This window comes from Melanotaenia boesemani, chromosome 17 (genome assembly GCF_017639745.1).
Source record: "Melanotaenia boesemani isolate fMelBoe1 chromosome 17, fMelBoe1.pri, whole genome shotgun sequence".
In the NCBI taxonomy this organism is placed as follows: Eukaryota; Metazoa; Chordata; class Actinopteri; order Atheriniformes; family Melanotaeniidae; genus Melanotaenia; species Melanotaenia boesemani.
The window spans coordinates 27422554-27440532 of record NC_055698.1 but is presented as its reverse complement, the minus strand read 5'-3'; the positions used below and the strand labels follow the sequence as shown (position 1 = coordinate 27440532).

At 37.6% G+C, this 17979-nt stretch overlaps 2 protein-coding genes across 2 annotated transcripts; both read right to left on the bottom strand.

The window, feature by feature from the left end:
- Window positions 1-1412: 1412 nt before the first annotated feature.
- Window positions 1413-10631, bottom strand: tpi1a (triosephosphate isomerase 1a). The gene is made up of 7 exons (XM_041967398.1): window positions 10382-10631; window positions 8012-8135; window positions 7430-7529; window positions 5925-6042; window positions 4888-4973; window positions 3588-3675; window positions 1413-2155 (listed from the first exon to the last, which is right to left on the bottom strand). Exons 1-7 carry the CDS (start codon window positions 10491-10493, stop codon window positions 2037-2039), a joined length of 747 nt encoding a protein of 248 aa, XP_041823332.1. The 5' UTR covers window positions 10494-10631; the 3' UTR covers window positions 1413-2036.
- Window positions 10632-12057: 1426 nt separating this feature from the next.
- On the bottom strand, window positions 12058-17768 carry gnb3b (guanine nucleotide binding protein (G protein), beta polypeptide 3b). The gene is made up of 8 exons (XM_042012421.1): window positions 17700-17768; window positions 17317-17462; window positions 16438-16501; window positions 15266-15422; window positions 15098-15164; window positions 13672-13873; window positions 13142-13358; window positions 12058-13058 (listed from the first exon to the last, which is right to left on the bottom strand). The coding sequence occupies exons 1-8, from the start codon at window positions 17766-17768 to the stop codon at window positions 12952-12954; spliced, it is 1029 nt and encodes a 342-aa protein (XP_041868355.1). The 3' UTR covers window positions 12058-12951.
- Window positions 17769-17979: the final 211 nt, after the last annotated feature.

Sequence of the window (17979 nt, the reverse complement as noted above, 5' to 3'; positions counted from 1 at the left end):
TCCCTCCCTTCCATTCCTGTGCTAAGAAAAATACTTCTGAATTATTTTTCATTGTCTGGACAGAGACAATAAAGCTTCTAATTCTTACCTATCCATCCTTCCTCTCACTCCTTCCTTCTTCCTCATTTATCCTTCATCTTCCTCCTGATCACTCCTACTTTACCCCATCTAAACTGTCCCTCTTCGCATAATTATATATATATATGTATACACACATATATAAACACACACACACATATAACAAATGCAGGGTTTTAGCAATTTTTCAGTTTTTTTTTATGCGCCGTGGGTCTGGGCTCTCTTGCTGTCCTCCTCCCTCTCCTCTCCTCCACCCTCTAGGTGTGTGGTGGGTCAGTGCCTTCTGGGGGTTGGTGGCAGCTCATTGGCTGTGGTCGCTGTGTCTCCTTGTCATGGGGACAGCTGCTCCTGACCTTTCCTGGGGGCTCTCCCAATGAACAGGGGTGCCTAGGGTTGCCAGCAGCGCACCTTCTGGAGGAAAGTTCACTTCACTCTGGGCTTACATTCCCGGACCTCTCTCCTACCCTGCTCTCTCTCACACACGTGTGTTGAGAGCCGTGCTCGTCGTCCTGGGTGGAGCAAAGGGGACTATTTACGTGGTCTCCTTTGCTGCATCCTGTGGCAACTCATCTCTCAGTTTTAATTACACATTAACAACTTTTGGGGGGCATCCAGGCTCTTGGGGCCCTGGGCCCTTCACTCTGGCTGCCCTGGATGGCCTGGCGGGATCAGCGGCTGCAGAAATCTACCTGCCGGGGCCTGTGCCCCAAAAGAAGATTTGACTTCTGCACCAGGGGAAACTATTTCTGCTCGCACATGTACTGAAATATTCAGACAACACCTGCTTTGAATGAAGATAACAGCAACCTTAGGTACAGAAAATCTCCCCCTCTTTCCCATCCCTTCTTCCTTTTCCCAGTCTCTGTAGATAAATATTAGACACATTCTGTTTAGTTTCATTGTGATGTGATGACTCTGTATGATGGCTCCCCTTAAGCATTGATTTTTAATAAAATTCGAGTGTAATCTTCTCATCAAAACTTTTAAGATATTTTCCTCCTCAAAAGTAGCAGACTAGAAATGAACAGTTCAGTCATGTTTTTCCTGAGTAAATGTGGCAGAATATGGCCAGATTTCTCATCGGTCAGGAGGGAAGCTAACTGAAAGCAGCTGTTTGCATGTGATTACTTATGTTAAATGTTATTAGTGTCCAAGCCAGATCTAATACACAATATGACCAGCATTTGAACCAACTAAGAGTTTTTGTACACATTTTCTCATAAAATCGTAGTTTGAAGCGTCCAAAATAGTCACAGAGAATATGTGAGCCATGAAAGTCAACCTGCAGATGGACACATGTAAAAAAATTAATAAAAAATAACCAATAAAACTCATACAATTTCCACACTTTATTTGTTTGATCCATCAACGTGAAGAGCACACCTCAGCCAGAACACGTAGTAAAGCTTTACTGACTTTTAAATGTTCTTGACTCCAAAGACTGAGCTCCAACAAAAAGATACATATTTTCTATTTGTGTTTTTTATTCAAGTAAATTTCATCTGGAACTTTAATTGTTTCAGACTAAGGTAAGTAAGTAATAGTGCAGTTAGATGTGGGTGAGACAGACATCACAGCAGTGCTATCATTCTGAAAGCAAACACACAGAACAGCCTGGGCTGACAGATTCTCTGCAGGACATGTCATCTGTGAAACTAATAATGTGTAACTAAACAGGTTTATGGTTTGCACGATTCACTAGAATATAAACTCATATTCTCATCCTCTCCACTTCTTATATGCAGCCTGAAAAAAGTCAGAATATAAAATAATTTTTTAAATAAAAACCTAATATTAACAAACTTGTATTTACTAAATAAACATGCTATGTATTTTGCATATTAATACACACATCTGTGTGTGAATGAGTCAGCCCAGGCTGCAGACACACAGCAACATGCAAAAGTCTAAAGGGCAAAGTGGTTTTCATTGGTCCTGATTTAGCAGTTAACTGTGTCTTATGCTCGCGCGTTGATGATGTCGACAAACTCTGGTTTTAGAGAGGCTCCGCCCACCAGGAAGCCATCCACATCAGCCTGAGAAGCCAGTTCTCTGCAGTTCGCACCTGTTACTGAACCTGGAGGACAGAAAGAGTAATAAATAAATGTGGTTAAGTGGGAAAATTAACAGTCAGATATATGTTCTAAATAGCACAAAGCTATAGGTCCAAATATGGCCCACATCTGAAGTTTTGTTTGACCACATAAACGAATCAGGCTGGCTACACGTATTTGGAGCACTTCTGGCCAACACATCACTTGCCAGTGCTGTAACTAAGCCATAAGAGGCAAAAGTTGCCTGGATTAGGCCAAAAAGTCTTAGCTATCTGGGACTTTTCATTTAAAAATGTATTTGTTAGATTGAATGTAGCCTTGTTTAGTCTACATATAGAATAGCAAATATTTCTGATTGGAAGAGCTTCTTAATTATGGGGCTGCTTGGAAGAGCTTCAAAGACCAGTTTCAAAGTGTATAAATTGTGACACCCTGTATCTTTTTCTCAGCTCTTAAAACTGACTATGTATAGCTTTTAGTTAAATTAAAGCCATGAAAATAGTTTTCTTTAGAATACAAGAAGCAAAACATATAGTTTGCTACATTGATAGTTTACATGTTTAAATGAAAAAAAAAAACTAAACAAAATTCAAACTGTTGGATTTTAATTAAGTTATTCCATCAAAGAATCAACAACTTGTCTGTTTTACCACTTCTGTGAGTTTGTAATGATGTCTGTGACCATAACAAGAACTGATTGCACACATTGGCTAACAAATTAGATCGACATGAGGCTGGCCTAAAATCCTTAAAAAAGCCTCTGTGAAGACATTGGTAGATAGTCATTAATGTGAGGGTCAAATTGACAAGGACCCGCCTTGGAAAGACGTGAGACAGCTGGAAGGAGGCAGAAAGAAGGAGACTTGTTATTTTGTTTGAATAAAAAAGTGGATTTTTGTTCACATATTTTACTGTTAAACTGAGTTACATGCAAAAGACTCATCGGTTCATTTATCTTTGCACAGCTGGCCAATCGTTACGTGGCAAAGAATGAATGTACATAACTTTAGCTCAACAGTCAACATTAAGTCAAATTATAAGATAATAATTTTAGGAGTCTAAAAAAAGACATTGATGATTGTAACATGGAAAATGATTTTTCTCATGCTGCAGCATCTCTTTCCACCCTCTGTTTGAAACATTTTTTTTCTATTGTCTCTTTAAGGAGCAAAACCCTCCTAAAATACCTAGTATGCTCTGATTGGTCAGCTGATGATGGCTTGCAGGCCTGTGCCAAATCAGCCATAAGCAGGTGTTACGTAGATATTTTATACAGTGATGTTGTCAAATACAGAGAGACGTTTCTGTTGTTTCGGCTAGTTTATGAGCAGTGTCTTCTTTAGGAAAAAATAAATCCTTTTGTTGTAGACCTTGAGCTTAATAACTTTGCAGACCTTTTAAATGTACAAAGAACATCTTAAAGTCAGAGGATTATAATAAAACGTTATTACTGACCTCCATAAATGATGCGCAAGGAATCAGCCACATCATCTGAGACGTTAGCTCTGAGCCACGTCCTCAGCTTCTCATGGACTTCCTGAGCCTAAAAATAAAAAAAATAATAACGATTACCCATTACTGATTTTAAGCCCCTGAATCTCAAAATAATTGTGTTTCTAGTCAGAAGATGTTTGTGCAGTAGCACACAGGCTTTTCTTTGTTGTGTTTGAACCAATCAAAGGTTGTGGAAAGAAGTTCACCAAAATGAAATAAAAAACTCATGCTTTGAATTTACTTTCATTACTTTAATCCGTTAAGAAAATGAAGTAATTGCATCAGTCTGTGGTTATGTCTTTTGTGATATTTCTTTTCTCAGATACTTTACATCCTATTTTAGGCTACATCCAGACAGGGACGGAACCAGTTTAGTTTCAAAAGAGTTTTCCATTAAGACAGAATTGTTTTAAGAAATGTGTGTATCTGCACAAAAACACTGAATGCTATATCGTATATACCAGGCCTGTGCGTGGCATATAATGCTGACACAAAAAACAAAAATAAGACATAAGATACATCATGTGATGTAAACAAGCATACGAAGAGGAAAATGGTGGGAAATGTAAGAAAGTTCAGGTTGTAAACACAGAAACTAAATGAATTTTCATATTTATTCAATTCAATATCTGGTTTAAAATGCTGGTTCAAACATCCAAACATCAACAAATGGTCTCTGTGTGGACATGCCATAGTGTGATTCTGCTCTCAGTTGGCTTTACTTACTGTGTTTGTTTCTTACACCCGGGTTCAGTTTATCGTTTACATCACACCAGTATTCTGCTAGTTATCCCTTCAATATTTATACCTTTCCCTCCTCACCAGTTCCTTGTTGTCCCCATGAGTTTGTTCCAGTTCTGTTATGCATTTCAACGCCAATAACAATTTTAAATACTCTTACATATCGATTTAATTCACATTACATGACTTCACAAACACCCTTTCTATGTTTTTCATTTTTTTATTTTCATTCTTTCTATTTATTTTTTGTAAACATTAATGTTTCTGAGTGTATCTGTCTAAACGTGCAAGCATGTACAAATGTAAGGGAAAGCCTTATGCACAAAATACATAGAACGATATTGGGATCGGTGTGATGAAGCGCGATAGAAAAATTCTTTTTAAATGAGGCATGGAAACAATATTTGATCAGGAAACAGATCTGATAGAAGAGGCACAGATCCGAAAAACCTTATTTTCTATGATTAATGTAGAAATAAGAAATCTTAATATATCTTAATGGTCACAGGATATTTCTTACCTGCTCAGGTGTAGCTGTCTTTCCTGTACCGATGGCCCACACCGGCTCATACGCCAGCACCACTTTCTCCCAGTCCGTCACATTCTCTGCAACACAAACTCAACCATGAATTAAAACATAAAAACTGAAGCTCTGGGCTCATAAATTGGTTTATAAACCTCAAATATCTATGATTATTTATCTATAAAAACAAAACAAAAAGGAATCTTTGGCACAACTAAAGAGAAAATATTTGTACAAGACAGGAGAAAACAAAGAAAATGTATTTCGGATCGAGGGACATATTGACAGGAGTGTAAATCTGCAAACATCCATCAGTTCTCCAACTTGTTTTTTTTTTTTTTTGTGGTCTTGTGGAGCAGCTAATTTATATTTAACTAGGGAAGAAAATCGCTGTGTCTTCTGAAATTTCTCCAGCAGCAAAGACCACTGACCTATTTACATTTTAAATCAGTGTGCAACCTACTTTAGAAGAGAAGCAGGATACATGAGGCCAAGATGCACCCAGAGAAAATATCATCAATCAGATTATGTAATAACTGAACTGGTACAGAATCAAGTAGGGTGAAGATTTTTTTAAATGCATATATTTATGGGCTTACCAAACATAAAATATAATACAGTTCAGATTGTTTTGACACTGACAAGCTGACCACAACAGGGAGAGTATTAACAACCTTTAGTTATTTCCTTAGTTATTAATGAGACATTTATTTTACCCATTAAATTAGTCAACTTTTTATCTATATTATGATTACAAGCCAGAAAATGTACTATGTGGCTTTTTATTTATTTACATTTATTTTATTTTATTTATAAGGGACCATGCACGATTTCAGACATAAATGTTTCCATTTGATGCATTGTACCAGAGTTTGTCTTAGGCTAATTTACATTTTCAGTCTGCTGGTCCCCCATCCCGTCCCACACTGTAATTTATGGATGGATGGATGGATGGATGGATGGATGGATGGATGGATGGAAACGACAAAATGTACATTAAACATAGAGAAAAAAAAGTTATTTGTCTTACTTACCTGCAATGACTTGTGTCTGAGCATAGACGACTTCTTCTGTGGTGCCTGCCTCGCGCTCCTCCAGCTTCTCCCCGATGCAGGCGATCACGCCCAGATCGCTCTCCAGAGCGTGAGCCACCTGAGGATGTACAGTCAGACTCACTTGCACACTCAATTATAGTGAATTGTCAATTACATCAAAAAGTAAATAAAGGAAACTATAAAGAGATAAAAAGTTCTTTAAAGGTAGTAGTTTATAAATGTCTTAATGGTCTTGGGCCATCTTATTTATCAGACCTTCTTTTAAGTCATGAACCCTTGGGGGACCCTAGTTGTTCCAAGGGTGAGGACCAAGACATACGGTAAGGCCTCTTTCCATTGTTTCGGCCCTCGTCTGTGGACCAGTCTGCCAGAGGGCCTCAGGGCTGCAGAGAATGTTGATGTTTTTAAAAAGAGGCTTAAGACCTACCTTTTTAGCTTAGCTTTTAACTAAATTTTATTTAATCTTAATTTATTTTACTCAATTTTATTTCACGTTATTTTATTTTCATTTTATTCAACTGTACTACTTCTTATTTATTTATTCATTTACTTATTTATTAATTTATTCTTAGCTGTTCTTATTGTTTCCTAAGGTTGTTTAATTTTAATTGTAACTCCAGTGTTTTCCTCGTGGGGATCCTCCTGCGGTGATTGCACCGATCGGGGTCGCTGGGGCCCTGCACTGCAGCCTTTTGGCTGTGGTGTGGGCCCCGGTCTGTCCTGATGGGGGTGGTTGCCGCTGTTAGACATGGGTGGACTGGCCCCTGGTGTGGATGGATCCCCATGACACTGATATTGTTTCCTCACAGCAGCATCAGGCCAGATGCTTATCACTTTTAGTATTTTATAATAACATTCAGTTCGAGACAGAAATAAGTGAATCATGTTCGTATAGAATAGGGAGGAGGGGTTGCTTGGTGTGTGTGTGTGTGTGTTTGTGTGTGTGTGTGTGTGTGTGTGTGTGTGTGTGTGTGTGTGTGTGTGTGTGTGTGTGCGTATGTGTGCATGCGTGCGGCTGTGTGAAATATTTTTGTGAGTGTTTCTATTATTATGCATTTCCACTTTGTTTTGTTTTTAATATGCATGTGTTTAATCATGTAAAGCACTTTGTGTTGCCTGTGGCATGAAAGGTGCTTTATAAATAAAGTTTGGAAAAATCCAGCATATCTTAGAGAAAACAAGTTGCCATCACTGTGGTTACATCCGATATATGAAATAAACCTGATGTGGGAGTTGTGAAGGTTGTGTTTTTTTGCTTGTGTGCTTTGTCTTCCAGTAGTTTATATCTTTCCTGTAACACCAAAGTCATTAATCGTTTGGGAAGAAAATTGAGGATCCTGCACTTAACTCGCACAACTTGACTATAAACACAAAATTCCCAAAATAAATTTCAACACATTTGCAGAAGAAACTGCTGAGACCGAAATATGATTTATTTTCCAAAACTTGTGACAAAATTCTCTGTAATAGAAAAAGTGGCTCACCTTTTGGCCGATCAGTTCATCACTTTCGCCAAAAACGTGACGTCTCTCCGAGTGTCCGAGGATCACCCAGTCGACCCCACAGTCCTTTATCATGGCCGGGCTGAAAGGACAAGACATGTTGGAGACACAGTAGAGGACCAGCTGTTGAGAGGTCTGAACAAAAAAAGTCTTTTTATTCATTTAGAATCACACTGATTTGGCTTAAAATAATATAGGAAAGTTTGATATTTGTGCTAAATAAACATTTTTTTTATTTTTTGTTTACGATCACATTGCTACATGTATAGAAATGTCTCCCCTAAAATTTTGTTCATCTCAGATTTTAAGACTTCCTTAAAAAGAGGTTTCTTTCTAGTCATAAAATAAAAAAAAACAAAAAAAAAAAAACAGCAAAACAAACAAAAAACACTAAATGCCAGTGAACGTCACAAATGTATAAACTAAGTAATTATACAATTAATGAAGATATCCTCCAAAAATGTTCATGCAAAACAAAAAAATTCAGAAAAACTTAATTAAACTCTCTAGTCTTCTTTCATTGATGATTTCATATAACTAAGTGTGTTTCAGTGGCTGAGTTACCTGATCTCTCCTGTAAACGCTCCCTTGGCGACCTTGTAGCAGTTCTGGGCTGCAACACTGATTCTGGGATCCAGACTGGACCGAGCAAAGTCCAGGTAGATGGATGGAGCGCCACACACCACCTCTGAAAATCCAACAAAGAGCCTGGTTTGTATTTTATTGCATCTTGCCTTGCTTTCACTTTTCCATGCTCCTGTTGTTTTTTTTATTTGTTTGTAATTTCATTATTTTAACCATTGTTTTGGACACAGGTTAGAGAGCAAGAGTCAGTAAAATATAAGAAAAACAATGATTTTGTAACCAAACTAAAAAAATGAACTATAAAGATAAACGTACCCATCCATTTGATCAGAACAGGAGCAACAAATCAGAAATATCAAGCAAAAATTAGAAACACAAAAAGGAGAAAACGTCCAGCAAATAATATGAATAAAGGCTATTTGTATTTCTATGTGTTATTATTTGGACTCAAAAATACATTTAAAAACTTGAGGTTTTTGTAGATTATGTATTAATAATAATAATGTAATAATTTGAACCAAACCTTGAAGAGCTATGTAAAGTTAATCAATTGAATATATATTTTAATGCGTATTTTTGTGTATGACATATATAAAATGTAAGAACAGTCTTGCTGTCTTTCTTTAATCAAAATATACACTTAACAATCTTGCTTATAAAAAGCAGAGAGGCTAAGCTATTTAAGGATGCAGCTGTAAAGCAATGCTATTTTTTAAGCTGTGAAATCCTTAAAAAAGAAAAAAAAATAAGCAGAAAAAACCTTGAAGAACACCCTACAATTATTACGGCAGCAGTTGTGTAACTTGATTTGGCACAAAAAATCCAGAGAGTCAGTGTTTCATAAGTATTTATGTGGATGTACTCACTACTTTGAACGACTCTGTGGGTAAATAGTCAACATTAAATTGTAAACAATTTCTAGATTTCATCCTCTTAAGTTCATGATATGATTAAAAGATTCAGAGCCTTCAGGAATCTCTGACATCTCCACCAGGAGTAAGGCTTAAAGGTACAGCGTGTAAGAATTACTCACATCTAGTGGTAAAGATGGGGATTGGAAGTTGTGAATGGATGGTGGCTGTTATTGGCCAAAATTCTTCCAGATACATGTTTTCATCTGTGAGAGAATCCAGATGCCTCAGGTGCAGCGATGACCGCACCACAGGTAACTACTTCAACATTGTGTACTGTTTTCTTCTATGTGCCACTTAAGGCGTTGCTTATTACAAATGTAGCCGGCTTGTTTTAAAGCTCGGTGAGTTCTCCTTTCACACACCAAGTTGTTTGTCCATTCAGAGACACTGTACTAAAATGGTGGTACAAATATGGTACCTGCCATGTAAATATAAATGTCTCATTGTAAGAAAATAAAATACATTATTTTAGTAAAGTAATTAGATACCAGAAACAGTTTACAGTTTTAAACTGATTTTGTATTTTATCTTCAGGCAGAACTGCACAGAAAACAAAAATAATTCTGTCATGTTTATCATTGCATGGGTTCAGGAACACTTCAGAGAACTGGTGTCAGTGAACTCAACCATTCTGCATCTATTACAAAAAAAAACTTTATTATAGAAAGAAAAATAGACACAACCATGATTAAAAATAAGAAAAAATAAGCAAACGTTGTTGAATCTTCTTATCCAAAGCTCGTTATAGGTGGAGTGGTCTGAAAAATCTAAATCTGAACATCTTTTGTTGGAAATCATGGATGCTTCATCCTCAGAGCTGAAGAGGAAAATGTACAACCAGCTTGTTAGTAGAAGACAGTTCAAAAGTTAGCATCCATCATGGTGTGGGGGGATTACTTAACATCTGTGAAGGCACCACCAGTTTACAGCTACAAGTGCTGCCAACCAGTTATGAGATTGTTTAAGGGAAAAACTTTTTAATATTCTCTAAAGAAGAAATGTAAAATTTTCACTTCCACTTCTATAATATGGAGAAAATGAGGCTCAAATAGGTTATAAATGTCAAAACAAATGTTTTTCATAACAGGAAAGACTGCAAATGACAGCAGTAAAATAATAAAATAAAATTAAATTAAATTAATAGCTGCAATGCGAGGATCGAGAAAGAGGGATCGAGTGGAAAAAGAGTGACTTTAAAACCGAGTGAGCGTCTATTACAGTTAAAGTTTATTTCCACCTCGTGAGGACAGAAACGTTACGCAACTCATCCTGATCACACGACTCTCAATGTCACGGTGTCATCTAAGCAGCATCTCTGCCCCTGATTCCCACCATCCTGATTACTTTTATTAATTTTCTGCATTATTAACCATCTCTGCCAGACATTCAGGCGGCTGCCTGCAAACCTGCAGCCGCTCATCAGTGAGTCTGTTACCGGTCTGCTCGTCCAGGCTGGCGGTGTTCAGGGTGGTGATCAGCTCTCCCAGACTCTCCTTGTTCCCGTTCATCTTCCAGTTTCCCCCCACGAAGAACCTCCGGAGAGCCATAGCCAGCTTCTGGGGGTTGCTGATACCGGGTGAAGAGAGGAGATGGAGGCTAGTTCGGCTCTAGATTAGGATAATTCCGGTTGGTGCGTAGATCAAGTGCGGTGGGAAATATCAGCACTAGTACTCTAATCAGCACTAAACGCCGTCTTCCTCTGGTTTAGAATTTTAACAAGACTCAGACAGTTAGCGTCCCCTGCTGTAAAGATATTGTACAACCCATCCATTGATCTACATCTGATTATAAAACTGATGCATCATTTTAATGGTAAAGATGGAATTTATTTCAGTCCCTGGCAGAAATCACATCTTAATTAATCTAAGTGTGTTGATTTTCTAAAGTGTGACAACTAACACAATGCCAAAAAAAGGAAAGACATTAACAATAATCTTAAAGAAGCAGTTGTCTCTGCCCATTAATCTGAGTAGGAGTAAAAGGCCATTTCTAAACTTTCCAAACTATTTGGAATCCATTATTTTACAGTGAGAAAGAAGTGGAGCACATGAGTACTGCCAGGAGTGGATGCCCCAGCACGTTCACCCCAAGGTAAGACAATAGTGCAATAATTGGGCAATTCTCAGAGAAACTGCAACTTACCCTAAAACTTGGTTTACATTACTGACCTTAGTAAGGTTGATAAATGTTAAACTTTATGGCAGTGCAATTAGAAAATAACATAACTATAACAGTTGTTTGGAAAGCCTCTTCTCATGACAGCATGGCAGCCTGACTTAGGTTTGCAAAGTTGGAAACATGGTAGTGGAGGTATAGTGCTTTGGGCTTGGTTCATAGACTCAGGACACGTTTTAGCCACTAAATTGGCTATGACCTCCTCTGTATAAAGTATTTGAGAATAGGACATGAAGCCAGTCGTCCAAAAAGAGAACATCCAGATTGAATTGGAGTCACGGATCAAGACGATAATCCCAACCACAGCAGCAAATCTGCAACAAATGGCTAAAAAAGAAAAGAATCAAGGTGCTAAAACAATCTGCTCAACGTCCAGAGTTCAACCTAATGCTGTAAAAGCTGTGCATGAAGAAGTACCCACAAACCTGAATGAACTGAAACAACATTGTGAATAAAAGTGAGGCAAAACTTCTCAGCAACAACGTGAAAGACTAATAGGTGGTTCTACAAGCTGCTGAATCATAGGACCCATTTAATATTTATCCAATGCTTCTGCAGTTTAACTTAGTTCTTGTTAAACTGATATATAAGTAACAACACAAAGCAAAATGTCATGTGTTGCTGTTCATCTGGGGTTTTATTTACCTAATAATCAGACCCGATTATATAGGACCAGATTAATATTATTGTAGTCCTCACAGGGGTGTTTTTTTTCCTATATTTACTGGTGACCATGACACATTAACATAACATTAAATAACATTTGTGTATCATTTATGCATCTTTTCAGACCAAATTCTGGAAAACGGTGCCATATTGATCATATGTGTTAGTACATCTTAAGTTTTGTCCTAGAAATATACACACAAAGACTCTGACATGATGTTAATGCAGTACTCTATTTATTAGAAAGATTTTCAAGAAAGATTTCACCTTTTTACATTAGAATTGCACATGTGTACTACAAAATGCAGCTGAGCCCAGAGAAGTAAAATAAAGTTTACAGGTCTTAACAGAGTGCTTTGGTTTTTAGTTTGGACTGCTCCTCGTCTGTCTGCCAGCCCAGCTCCAACTTTAAACCCTCATTCATCTTGGTACATCACATTGTTACGGTGATACTGGAAAAACTGCAGCAGCCATCTTGGATTAAAGCCTGCTGGTTGTTCGCAGGAGACCTATGACTGTTCTAATATACATATACACTCTGGATGTGTGCAGCCCCCAAAAAAGAAAAAAAAAAAAAAAAAAAAGACACTGTACATCAACTCTTATTTCTAATGGTTGAACTATTAGGTACAAATGAATTTACATGTCAGTCTTCCATCTAAGTGCAGGGCTCTTTTACAGGTCAAAGATCTCAAAGACAAAAATAAATTTCTTAAATCTATAGTCTTATTTCAATATTTAAGCTTTGTTTCTGTCATTGTCAAAAATCTAAATGTGTCTGAAGATTTCAAATAAGAGCTTATTTTCTGCTCTGATATCCTTAAGAATAGTGTGAGCTATTTTTAAAAATGTGTTGTGGATTTAAATCATCTGGACAACAGTTAAAACTCTTCTGTACATTCAGCAGGATGCATTGTGCATTGTTTACCTGATGCCATTTATACAATGTGGCTCATTCACAACTGCTCATATTTTGCATACATAGATAAGGAAGAAGAAGAGAGGAAGACAGTAAGAGAAGAAGGCCTGCTTTAATACATCCTCATTTTCTTCTCTCATCTCCTAGTTTTCCCTCTCCTTTCAATTTGCCTAACTTCACCCACTCCCCCTCCTCTCCTCCTCCTCTTCTTTTCTTCTAGAGGTGTTTTTCTTCATTGCAACTCCTCAGTTCCACAGTTTGAGGAAGCTGTCCCAGGATCCTGTGCAAACGCCCATGCCGTCAGCGGGGACGCCGGTGCAGCTCACCCTGTTGTCATGGCCAGAGAGCACACCTGCAGGAGGAGAGCAAAAGATAGAGGAAGAACATGGAAAAAAGAAGAAGAAGAAGAAGGGGAAACCTTCAAACACCACCTACCAACTTTCTCTCCCTTCAGTGAGTCCCAGATATGGCAGTTGAAGTCATCATAACCGGCAAAGATAAGTCGGCCAGAGTTGGAAAGAGCCAAAGATGTGACGCCAGCATTCAGGCTGCTGTCTGTGTAGTCAAGCACCTCCTGGTCGGAGCGGAGGTCATACATCTTGCAGGAGCAGTCGTCGGAGCCTGTGATGATGGCATTTCCACTGGGGAAGAACTGAAGCAGGAAAACAAGGACAGTTTTGAGAATATTGATGTGTCCCAATTCAGAGTCTGCACACTTCTTCTTATACACCTTGAAATGGATAAGTGCTCTGGGGATATATATATATATATATATATATACATATATATATGAATACACCACTTCTGGTATCTTTTCTTTTTCTACAAAAACTTAATTTATAATGTTGAAAAAAAAGTTAACTATTTACTTTTATTGTCTTAAAGGTCTATATACTAATCTTGTGAATCTGTCATTTTTTTAGTGATGTAGGAGCTCTGACAAACAGGTTATATTATTTCCTCACAGCAATAGCATTGATGTCGCTGGTGTGTCCAGAGAAGGTCTGTTTGCAGGTCCCTTCCCTCAAGTCCCACAGCTTGGCCAGAGAGTCGCAGGCTCCAGAGATGAAGGTGTTCATGTCATTGGAGAGAGCCAGTGACATGCAGTCTCCAATGTGGTTGGTGAAGACAGTCTTCTGCTTGCCAGTCTCCAGGTCCCACAGACAGCTAAAAGGAGGAGAGGACAAATTAATGGAGGGATGAATTTGTGGGTTATTAAAGAATTGGATTTGTTTGTCAAACAGTTTGTCTTTTTAGTTTACATTATCTATTTAAACCAAAGAAGTGAAACCTTTTAATAGTCTTCAATTTGTATTATTCCTAAACAATGGCTTAGGATGTGAGAGTATTACTGATAAGCAGATTCCTCCATAAGAAAATACCAAACTGCATTTAATGCAACCAAATGTAACTGTGGAAAAACTGTTTTTAATGAAAGCATTCATGGTTACAGTAAAGTTGGTCAATAAAGCTTATTTAATTTTTTGTTCATTTTGAATGTGCTGTGATCAGTTTAGCCCACTTTAGCACATAGCAGTGGGGAAACTGCTAGCATAGCTGACACACTATGGCAAAAAGAGGTCAATGCACAATTAAATGAGTTGTATGTTACAAGTAGACAGTATCTTAGCATAAGAGATTTGTTCACAATTTTCAAAGCAAACATTTCGCTAGCTGCCTTAGTAAGCTTTCTGAGCTATGCTAAGCTAAGCTAAGGTAAGCTAGGCTAAACTAAGCTAAGCTGCCTTGGTTTGCAATAATCACATGGGCTGTATTTGACACCACCAATTACAAGCACATACTAATTTAGCCAAAATGTAGCATGCGTGATGCAAACAATGAAAAAAAAAAAAAAAAAAAAAAGGCTAAAGTTGCACTATGCATTGATCCAGTTTACCTTTCTAAAAATGTCTAAGAGTTAAATTTAAACTGTTAAAGTTCATTTATGGGAAAATTGTAGAAATATACAGCTTTTCTTGCTTAGAATAAAATGTATATTATCGGTCAAACTTGACCAATCATACTGGAAAATAAGTTAGACTTCAAACTATTATCAAAGACATTGAATGGTAGATAGTGCGTAGTGTGTTATTTGGTAGTGCGTTTAGTAATACTGGCACACAGTTGTTATTGAATGAATATTGTTATTGATGAACATAGATTGAGCTATGCTTGATTTTAGCCTTAATCATAAAGCAACCATTGTTTTCCTAAGACGGTGAGGCATTTCTTGACTAAGTTTCACCCACTTTTAAATTAGAATTGATCTTTTAGCACTGCTTTTCTTTTTGTCAGTAACTCAGTGTTCGAAGTGGTCAAATTCTACACACTTCTGATAAAATTCTCCCACAGGCACTTAACTGAACCCAAAATGATCATGAATAAACCCACCAGGTGGTGTCACCAGAAGCTGTCAGGATCTCAGTATCACTAAGGAAACGGCAGCAGGACAGGTAACCTGGGTGGTAGAGAGAATTTTCCATCATCTCAGATCAGCAACCAATGCCTTCTTTAATAACTTTAAGACATTTAAGAAGACAAGATGGATTTTTCCGTCACCTGTGTGTGCATCCAGCTCCCTGAGGGTCTTGGGGCTGGCAGCCTTAATATTGTAGACTGTGCAGATGTTATCCAGACCACCGCTGGCCACGAGACCACCAGAGGGGGCGAAAGCAACACTCATCACCCAAGCAGACTTTAGTGGGACAGCAACCAACTGGGACAAAAGAAAGTCCAAATGATTAACAACGTCCTGCTTGTACATTGTTAAGGTTGAACTTGTATTCTGCACATAATCATAATAGTTGACAACACATTTTTATCTCTACTCTTAATCTCTTTAACCCTTTAGTTGACAAAGATTTCCAATTAATTGACATGACTGGACTGTTTTTAGTTTGATTAAACCCATCATTAACCTGAAATGAGCACTTATGTAATTATGGTAGAAGACGAATCGAAATGTAGGAAAAACAATGCTTCCTTTAATAGACTAAAGACATTTTCAAAGACAAAAAGCAGAGCTGGGTTGGGCTTTTTGGGCAAATTTCTGTTTTAGCATGAGATATTTAAATACTGAGGAGTAAACAGGACTTCACAAGAAGTGTCATGTGGACAAAACCAGAAAAAAAAGTTGCAATTCTTGTAGGTCTGAAAACAATTTACGAAAAAGACTGACAGACACCAGATAAATTGGCTAAATCAGTTATCTACCTGCTAAACGGATTAAAATGAAGTTACTGCTGCACGTTCAAGATAATGATGAACTACAGTTACTGTGATTGTTTCTTATTTTGCATATTGTATGAGATTGTATTGGGCTGCATGTTGGTGTGATGGTTAGCACCGCAGCCTCGCAGCAAGTTGACTGGTACTGGTCCCTACTGGAAGGTGTTCGAACAGTGCTCTTTCTGTGTTGTGTGTTGCTTCCTCCCAAAGTCCAAAGAGATGCACTTTAGGATAATTGGTCACACTGATTTGTCTCCAGGAGTGAGTGTGAGCGGTTTTTTGTCTCTATGTTGGCCCTGTAATAGACTGGCGACCTGTGCAGGATGTGCCCTGCCTCTCACATGCTAATTGCTGGGATAGGCTGCTCCCCTGGTATACCACTATGCCACTTGGAATTAGTGGTGTAGAAAATGTATGAGATTCATTTACTTTAGTTGTTTTGACAACATTTGCTGCACTCTGTGGTCCAGACACTTAATAAGTGATAATATATGTAATATTACCTTGTTCCCTGTGAAGGAGTCCCAGATGAGAAGCTTGCCATCCTGTGATGCACTGACCATTTGCCTTTGAGAGAAATGAAGAATCACTACACAGGTACTTGAAAAATGTAATTAATATAGTGTAAAAATAGTGCACGAAGCAGCAAAAAAACTGGAAATGATTATATGCGAAAAGGTTTATGGGTACATTAGATTTGAAATGCTTTTTGAAGCACCTTCTGATATATGAATGTTACCCCTACAGTTTTTTTTACATGTCAAGAAGTAGCTCAAAGCCTGTAGCACACAAACGACAAATAAAAAAGCTGCAACTATGCGACATTATGACGTTGATAAGAATAAATAGAATACATAAAATGGAAACCGAATAAATTTAAATATACAGAAATTTGCAATCCTGAGTAAAATTAAAGTTATTAACTGAAATTACTTTTAACTGATGGATTTTTAGAAAGTGTATTTATTTATTTATTTTGACTATCATGGAAATGAATAACAAGAGATAAAATACATTTGTGGTGTTCTATTTAACCAGTTGATTAAGGTTCTGTATTGCCGGCATAAGAAAATATTGCATAGAGTTTGTAAGTAACCCTTCATGTTCTATTCCAGACAATTATGTTATGTTTTAACAAAAGTAATGAGGGTACTCAAGCCAAATTAGTTTCTAGCAAACGAGCTTGATATTTTAGATTATATAGATTACTTTCCTTAATAGAACTGCTGAAATAATTTATTGTATTTGAGGCATTTTAAATGGAATCCCTTTAATAAAAAGGGGGACATCTCTTTTCTAAGAGACAAATAAAATGAATAATTTCCTCATGGAACTTCATGTAGAGTAATGTTAATGTTTTTACTCCCTTTCTTCATACTTACCTGGAGTCTGCTGACCAGTGCATGGCATAGATTTTGGCCAGGTGACCTTTGAGTGTCTTCCTGAGCTTCAGTTGGACCCTACCCACGGCGGCCACACCACCTGCTGCCTTTGACATAGATGAGTCGTTCACGCCCTTACGAGCCGTCTAGTGGCCACAAGGAGAATTACATGTCAGACGGAGAAGAATCCAGTTTAGTAATTAATCTTTTCTGTCATAATGGCACAAGCTGATTTAAAATATCAATGATAATATCAAACCAGATGAAATTTCTACTGCTAAGGTGGTTTTATCTTTTTGAAGCAAACTTCACACTTTATATTGCAAATCAAACCGTTAAAAGTCAGACAGGAAATCAAGTATTTCTATGCAAGAAATACTCACCTCAATCTGTGTACGGAGGCCATCGCACTCCTTTTTCAGTGCATCCATTTCAGCTTTCTCAGCTGCCATGGCAACAGTTGTGATGGGATGTTACTGACAGGAAATGAACAGTCACTTTGTTGCAGCAGAGAAAGGGAATAAAGAAAAAAGAGCAGAGAGAGAGAGAAAAAACTTTTAGCTGAAAAACAGTACAACATCTTTAACCCAACATTTCTCCTGCAGGGAGACAAAGCTGTCTCATTCCTCCCATCTAACCACGGCAGCTTGACGCTGCAGTAAT

Bases quoted from the DNA above. Each gene is read 5' to 3' on its own strand.
- tpi1a (XM_041967398.1), bottom strand. From the start codon at position 10,493: ATGGCTCTCCGGAGGTTCTTCGTGGGGGGAAACTGGAAGATGAACGGG. The intron at 6,043-7,429 runs GTGAGCCACTTT...GTACATCCTCAG, and splicing joins ATGAACTGATCGGCCAAAAG to GTGGCTCACGCTCTGGAGAG. The intron at 4,974-5,924 runs GTAAGTAAGACA...TTTGTGTTGCAG, and splicing joins TCAGACACAAGTCATTGCAG to AGAATGTGACGGACTGGGAG.
- gnb3b (XM_042012421.1), bottom strand. From the start codon at position 17,768: ATGGCAGCTGAGAAAGCTGAAATGGATGCACTGAAAAAGGAGTGCGAT. The intron at 15,423-16,437 runs GTAATATTACAT...CTTTTGTCCCAG, and splicing joins ACTCCTTCACAGGGAACAAG to TTGGTTGCTGTCCCACTAAA. The intron at 13,059-13,141 runs GTAGGTGGTGTT...CTCCTCCTGCAG, and splicing joins ACTGAAGGGAGAGAAAGTTG to GTGTGCTCTCTGGCCATGAC.